Source organism: Amblyomma maculatum, chromosome 8 (genome assembly GCF_055883805.1).
Source record: "Amblyomma maculatum isolate TAMU_Amacu chromosome 8, ASM5588380v1, whole genome shotgun sequence".
In the NCBI taxonomy this organism is placed as follows: domain Eukaryota; kingdom Metazoa; phylum Arthropoda; class Arachnida; order Ixodida; family Ixodidae; genus Amblyomma; species Amblyomma maculatum.
In genome coordinates, this window is record NC_139351.1 from 108,453,725 (window position 1) to 108,462,092 (window position 8,368).

General features: G+C 45.1%; 1 protein-coding gene across 1 annotated transcript in view; it reads right to left on the minus strand.

The window, feature by feature from the left end:
* LOC146182149 (beta-galactosidase-like) overlaps positions 1-3,095 on the minus strand; it is a 6,172-nt gene extending 3,077 nt beyond the window's left edge. Inside the window, exons 1-2 of the mRNA XM_084575902.1 lie at positions 1,605-3,095; positions 3-135 (exon numbers count right to left, since the gene is read on the minus strand). Coding sequence (XP_084432028.1) covers positions 3-135; positions 1,605-3,095 — 1,624 coding nt within the window. The remainder of the gene's footprint in view (positions 1-2; positions 136-1,604) is intronic.
* Positions 3,096-8,368: the final 5,273 nt, after the last annotated feature.

Sequence of the window (8,368 nt, forward strand, 5' to 3'; positions counted from 1 at the left end):
GCCAGGAACGGTGCCGTTTCCCGATCCCCTGATTATCCTCAACAGTTCGGTGATGTCGCGGTTGCTTGTCATCGGCACGACCTCGGTGGTCCAATTCATGATTTGAACGTCATTGATGAGAACGCGTCGGAGACCCTGCATGGAAATTGAGAATGAACAAGCTTATTCCTGTTCTTAGTTAAGGGGCCCTGCACTGGTGTTGAGAACAAGCGTGTTTATTTTCCTGCTTTGTTACCGTTTTCTTACTACTCACCTATAGAAATCCGGTTAAAACACCCCAAATGCACGCAAAGAAAAGAAACGAAACCGCAGAAAGCTCTGGGGCCGGATGGACTGACAAGCGAAATGTTTAAAAATATTGAACAGCCAGCATTAGAGTAGATGCTTGAGGTCCTGAATACAGTTTGGATCTATGGAGATGTTCCGGCCCCTTGGAAACATGCTGAGGTGGTGCCGATCTCTAAGCCCGGGAAGCCTCCCAATTTGTTAAGCAACCTTCACCCAATAGCGCTTACGTCCACACTTTGCAAGCTACTAGAAAGCATGTTAGCTATGCGCCTGTCATGGTGGCTTGAAAGATACAACTGGTACCATCCAGCTCAGATTGGCTTTCGCCCTCATTTGGTCACTGAAGATGGGATGGATCACCTTTCAAGTATGGTACTACTAGGAGGAAGATCCCGATGGTCGAGACCCATATGACGTCATCAAGCCTCGGCCAATCAGAGCCGCCACAAAAGCAGGATACATTTTGTCCACGACAGCATGAGCAATTAAAGGTTTTCGCCTTAAAGTCATATCTACGTGCAACACGATATCGGATGATATCATTCGGAACATTATACGATGAGCTGTTGCTTCACAATGTTGATGCGAAAGTCCTGTGTATGACAAAGACGGCATCACAATTTCTAGGACATATATCGGTTCGAATCCCTGTCCCAAACTAGCCTCCCATTTGACTAGCAAGCAAATATTTAGTGGGAAGTGAAATGGTATGACTGCTGCAGAAAGAACTGTAGCGTCGCAATTTTGACACCACATCGCGTAATATTTTTGGTATTAATTCCTGAACAAATCACACGTAATACAAGCAGGCCTTTATGAAATCGAAATTACTAAATAAAATTAATAAAATTTTGGCAAATATTTTGATACCATGCGACAGCAGCGTTGCACCGGTGTGGTTCTCTCGCCTTAGGTCTTAGTGCAATTGGCTGAAATGAGACGCTCATTTGTCACCAATTAAATTTATCATTTTATTGACTGGCTGCGAGACTGCAGCGCCACACTGCAGAATTAAATTGCCGTTACCTTGACGTCGACGCTAGCATCATAGGCGATTTCGCTCTGTGAGGGTGCATCATGAGTCATGACCGAGGCCAGATACTAAATGCTGGCAATGAATGATTCTGGTCAGACTATACTTGCATGACAGTTACAGCGTTTATATGCAGGTTTTCCTAGAGAACGGGCGTGTCTCCACAGGGAAGACAGAATTTTACTTGAGGTAGCTGCTCCCAGATCGACGCTTTTCCGTCGACATAACACTGCTTCATCTTTAATTTCCCATTTTCCTGAGTGCAACGACAGTATATACGTACCTTGATGTCGTGGTTTAAGCTACCGTACTCCTCTCTTCCCATATTCTCTACGAGGATGGTCAGGACATCGCCCTTCCGTATAGGAACATTTTTGCTGTAGCTGGTGGCTCCGTCACTGACTTCGTGGTTGTAGAAGCGGAACAACTTTCCTCCTGTCCTCACGTAAGCGCGATCGGCCAAGCCAGGTAGGTGCAGCGTCCCCTCCCCATCAGTCTCCACTGTGACGATGGATTTGTGAACGAGGAACCCACCGTCCTGTTCCATGTACTCAAACTTCACTGGATCAGCCGACTCTTTCCGTTTGAGCCAGCCCTTTTCTCGAAAGTGATTCATCACTTCTTCCAAGGACATGTAGTCGTTCATCTCCACAGAGCCGACCTGAAGCTTTGCCGCGTTCTGAGGAACGTCCCCGTCGGGCGCATCTCCATGCATGTACTGCAGTGTTACGTTCCGGATATCGTAGTAGATTGGTCGCATGTCACCGCCCTCAGCAACGGGTGCACCGTAATCGTAGCTAGTAGTCAGTGGATAACTACCAGTCTTGGCTGCCGTGAAGCCAAAATTGGTGCCACCTACGAACATGTAAAAGGTTACGGAGATGCCACGCTTCAACAGATCTTCGTACGACTGTACTATGGACTTTCGGCCCTCGTAGTTGTGTTTCCAGCCCCAGTAATCCATCCAACCGGTGTAGTACTCGCCGATGATCATAGGCACCGGTTTGGCGTTCGTCTGTTTCACAATGGCCAAGCTTTCGTCGATGTCCCACGAATGTTTGAAGTTAAAGGCCACAATGATGTCGCGGACTCTGTCGCACGTGTAGTGCTCGGTCGTGGCAAAGTCGGTGCGAAAGTAAACAATGTCTTTTCCTAGGTATGCCTCCAGTAAGGTGAGCAGATGCTCCATGTAAGTCTTGTCACACTGGTCGTAGTGGCCGTACTCGTTTTCCACCTGGACGGCGATTATGGGGCCTCCGTTTTTGTACAAGTATCGCTGAAACATCGGCAACAGCTTGTTGAACCAGGAGTCAACCGCGGAAATGAACGCCTTGTCCATGGTGCGGTAAGTCATGTCCCGTTTCTGCCTGAGCAGCCAGTATGGGAGCCCACCATTGCTCCTCTCTCCGCAGATGTACGGCCCCGGACGGGCCACGGCCAGGAGACCTTGCTCCTGAATCTGGTCGATAAAGGACTCTAGGTCGTACATTCCGTGGAAGTTATATCGCCCCGGTTCCGGTTCGTGGCCGCTCCACTCTGTATAGAAAGAGACGGTGTTGAGGCCGGCCATTTTGATCTTGTGCAGGCGATCCCTCCAGTAGGGTTTAGGAATGCGAAAGTAGTGCATTTCACCGGCCACGTAGCTGAAAGGCTTGCCATCTTTGAGAAATGTCTTGTTAACATGGTCTACACTAAAAGAGCGCTTGTCTGCCTGACAGCACCGGAGCAGTCCGACGATCACAAAAGCCGACGTGACAGTCCATACTGAAACCATGCTTCAGACATGCTCACGGATTCGTCCTTTTTTTCGTAGTGCAAGCCATTGTCGTTGACAGACAGTAAATCTGCTCCTTTGCGCGTCCTCTGGTTACCCGAAATTTTATGCTCCTGGAGTTCCAATTTTTGTCATGTCTTCCGAATTTCTTTTGATTTTTTTTTTCTTCCTAATATTTCCGTAAAGCTTACTCTAAGCTACGTGACGTCGCTTCGTGCGCAAAGTATTTCTTTTAGTGTTACAGGAAGGTGGGCGAAAGGCTCATTTTCTGACCAATTTGCCGAGGCAAACTAGGGTATACATACTTTCTTTTCAGTAATAAAACCTCCAGGTGAAGTAGCTGACTTCGAGTTTTTTTCCGCGTCCGTTGATTGCGTATTCACTTCGAGTTCACGTCATATGCATATGTATCTATACTCCTGTTTTATTTTTTTTCTCTTGATACGCGAAAGACGTTGACTGCGCCTGCATCTAGCGCATGCGGCAAGGAGGGTCAGCATGGTAAGCGGAGAGGGACGGCACATTGCCATGTAGTAAATCATCTGACACCGTAAGCGAGGCTTCCTAGCTTCTACGTTCGAAAACATATAAGCTTTTTGAAACGGATAGGTAACGTACGAGAGCAGCCAAAATATACGCAACCTACCCGAACGCGTTATATTTAAAGCATTCTTGAAGCTTCTTTTTACGCGAGACGAAAAGCTGATATTTTGTCTGTCCTTCAAAAGTATTTCAAAAATAAATCAGACAAGAAATGATATCAAACATTGACTGCTGCAGAACTTCGTTCCGTATGAGGCAAGTAAGGACGACGTTTGTTATAAAATAATATGCAGTTGATAACTCGGCAATCACTTGGATTTCATGCCAGCTTTCGAAATTTACGTGCTCTGAATATATTCGGCAAAGGAATGTCTGAGGCCCCCCTTATTCTCGATGTGCCCAGAAATGGCGGTAAATGTGGCTTCTATTGAATGGCTCCATAATGAACCAGTCAGCTCTGTTTCTTCGCGATATGTGTCGATTATAATTTATATTACAGAGTTTAATATCCCAAAAGTGGCTCAGGTTATTAGGGAGGCCATAGTGGCGCTTACGGCATGATTTAAGGCACGTGGGATCGTTTAATACACGTTAATGTCGCACAGTAGACGGGCGCCTTGCATTTCGCTTCCACTAAAACGCGGCCACCGCAGCCTTCTTACCAAGATTCCCTACAGTCGAGCTCAATAACAAGTATAACAGGCCACCGATCTCCTGCACACTTAATTTGTGTTCTAAATAAAGGTTATTACTGCTACTACTGAGCCACCCTAGCTGTGTCCTTCCCAGAAAATACAACGTACGGACTGTGTGGGCAAGTAGTGGGGAGTGTCGTCAGCGCCTTTCTCCCTTCTGAGGAAAGCCCGGCTTTGTCGGCGTTGCGAGAGACAAATTATCAGCATGCCTCTGACTCGTGATAGTTGGCAGGTGCCATGACCGGCGCTTTATTTCATTCTGACCGGCCAGAAGGAAATAAACAAGAAGGTGAAGGGAACAACGCACATTGGAAGACGAGTTGATTTTGTAGCTTAAGAGCGTTGCCAATGGTATTCTCAAACGCAGTGCCTAGCATTGTCCGCGGGAAATTGGCACATCTGAATGCCTAGCTGTGCGAGGCACTGTAGTTGCTATAAACGGGGATTCTGACCCTATGATTCAAAACTGATTTGATGCCTGAGCCATGCTAGGGCATAGGCTGCCAAGCTTCTTTCGGACACTGGAGCCGCATTGCAATAAAAACTATAGTAAGTCAGGAAACTTAGTACTGCGATAGGTGCAAGCTCCACGCAGATGTACGTACATATGTCCCCGTAACGAATCATTGATCACTGTGGAGTAGTAGAGACAGCCTTTGTTTCCGTGCTGGCTGAAACCATTGCCCTCATATAAATCACTTCGAATATTTCAAGAATACCTTCGTACATTATGTGATTGGTATACTCGGTATAAGACTGGAGCTTTAATAGCGGGCTCTAGGCTGAGCCGCCCTTCGCTCTATTTTAGGTACTGTTACCATATGTACTTCAGGCAAACTGCTGCCTTATTTAAAACTCAGAAGGAAGGAAATTTCTTGAACCTCTTAGAAACAGGCGAAGTTATCTGTGTGACATTTCGTGAGAAAATGGAAGTGCTTCTCATGTTCGAGTTTTCCGGAATTTCTTCTAAGGCATTCATTTTTTTTTTTTGTAACTCAGTGGAGGGCTACTAGTGCGAAATCATTGGTTGGCATTGCCCAATGATTTTAAACCGTTGCTTCTCGCCGTTTATTTATTGTGGGCAAATCTCTGTAAATTAAATAAACGCTGTAGCAAGTTACTTGTATGCATTTGTAAGACAAAGAATGCAAAGTGGAATGCCAGATTTCTCTTTTATCGTAGTCACGAGCAACTGCCTCTTCAAATACTTCGCCGTCACCAACGCCAAGTCTATCAAACACTTACTCTTTTACTTTTCTAATGGCGGCATAGTGCCTTGTGGCCCCAATATTCCTGCACGTAGACGGACGTGAAGTTTTGTAACTTGGTCACACGCATCATAACCACACGACGTGGCGATCTCCCCTGGTCGCTAAGAAAGAAAGCAGGTTACGACGACAGTGAAATATAGCGGTTTCTCGCGCGAAGTCTTAATAGAGAAGTAATAAAATATATAGCGTTAAGAAGAAAGGCAACATATGGGGCGTGGACAACGCACCGAGCAGTGGTCCAAGTAGGATGCAACAAAAGGGGTACAAGACAAGCGGCCGCAGAGTTATTGCTGCCGGTTCCGGTGTACCATGCACGCGCCCCGCTCTGGACGAAATATGGCGACTCTTAGTCCCACAGACTCCGGAAATGGTTCCCGAGAGCAAGCCTTCGCTGCGCAATGGAAAGAAGTCCGATAAAGTAAAACTTCTTGCGTGATTGCCCGTGTATCATGGACCAGTGTGTGAAGAAATCGCTGCGCTGAGACTGGGCGAAATTGCCTCCGGCAGTTTATTGTTACAGAATTTATACCTAACAAAAGCATAGGCCATTACACGATCTTCACACAAGCAAGACGCACACCACGTGTTCATGTGTTCCTGTCTTGCCGCTCCTTCCTGCGGATGAATTGGGATACACTCCCGTCGTCGAGTGCTCATGTTTCCTGGCAAGTGTCAACTGTAGAAAGCTATGCAATGGCGCGAGACTTCGTTCTACAATTTCTTTTTTTGTAGAGTTACGCTTCGCAAAGTGAAAAAAAAAAAAATGCTGATAATAACATAAGAAAAACTAATTACCTCAAAGGTATAGTACACTGTCCAAAGTAAATGCGCCCCTCGTGTAAGAACTAAACTAAAAAAGAAATTCGTAATTTAGCTCACCAAAGAGACGTATGAGCTATCAAGGGCGGGTAGTGCAAGGCTTCGAATTTATTTCTACCGCTTAAGACTGTAACATGGACAAACCTAAAAAAAAATTCTGTTATCTGACAGTGTCGGTTTTGAGCCTTGCGATCACGGTGAAAAAGAACTTTATAATTGTAGGAAGACTTCGTTGTAATAAAATTAAAGAAACATTTACTTTGTTGTATCGAGATAAAATATACATGGTTTCCAATGGGCATTATGTTATGTATTCCTTGTAACTTCGTTATAGCGAGGATTTCGTTATATCGATGTAGCCCCACGACATTTGTTTGTCTTTTTAAAAGACAGAGTAAAGGGCCAGGCCTAGGTCACCGAGTTTAAGGGACTGCCAGAAAGCCCTTCCCAGCGCTGGAAACCGAAGCGCCGCCGCTTGTGCGCAAGCCTCCTCCCACCGTTGTTTCAACCTCTTAATTATTATTGGTGGTGACAGTACCTTAGGAGTGAACAATTTGTAAAGCCATGCACCAGTATCCGCCATCCTTACACGTGTCTGGCTCCCCTTTGTCTTGAAGCTTTGTCCAAAGCTGATATAAGCCGCTAAGAAGCCTCGGAATCAACTTAATTTTTCTCGATCGTGTATTGCCGCTGCGCGATATTTTTTTTCGCGTCCTTCAAAGTTTTCAAATTACCCCGTCTCCGCGCGTGGTCTAATTTCGAGAACTACAATTAGCATCAGATTCCTACGAATTCTACAGGGCTATATTCTAAAAGGAAGAAGGAAACAAACAAACAAACAAAAAAGAATATGCGTGTCACTTGCCATAGATTTAGAAAAACTTGGTATATTTTCATCTCTCGAGTGGTGAGCGAGAAATCATCGAATTTTTTTTTCTTACATTCCCAAAACTCCAGTTCTTCAGGACATAGATTTCATCAAGCAAAATTTCAAACTTAATTTAACTCACTGACTGCCGTGACATGAGGGGCAATATTCCTGCATGTGTATTTCGAACGTTGAGACAGGGGCCTCAATACGTTCTGTTTACTCCTGAAAATGTACGCACGTTCTTCAGGTATCAGAAGGGCATAAAAACATCTCATTTCGGTGGTCGCAACGTTTCACAGTAGTTGCATTCTTCCTCAAGTAGAAGTTGCACCTTTTGAATTTACGCTTCTAATTCTTCACGAAAGAATTGCACAGAAGATGCGCCATGATTTTAAGGAGGCGTGCATATGACGGGCTTTAATTTTGGCGCCATCTTCTGTAAGGAGTAATATTGTATGTACTTTTGCTAACATACGTGTACTAAATCTGAAAGTTAGAAGAAGCGGAAGCAGAAATGTGACACCTCTGTTGTTTCCAAAGGAGCGCATCTAAACTTAGGGAAGCGTGCGCATGCATTAAAAAAACAACAACAAAAAGTGTTTTACAACCTCAGCAGATAGCGCAGGGCAAACCGCAAAGTAAACGCAAACGATCCGTATATATAAAGGTTAATAGCTGCGCGAGCAAATTATTTTTGTACGTTGCGATTCAAGATCACATTTACTGATATATTTATTTATATATTTATTTGTATTATCCGCACTAATTCATAAAGATCGACATCGTTCTGTTATTTGAAGTTCTGGATTGATGTCGCTTGCAGTACAGATTGCCGTTGGGTAGACCGTGAAATCGAGATATGTTAATCCCCATAAGACTTTCCCCCAGTACGATTTTTTCCGAGCAACGCGCAGTTACACCTACGACGCACATTACCGTGTTCAGAGAGGCGTGATCAGCGCAAACTTTCTCAGCGCCGTACGTTTGTGACAGCAAGTTTCCCGGAGTTAACCCACTAAAGTTATTGGAGGGTAAATCGCCTTGCCCGACCTAATCACATCATGAGCCAATTTG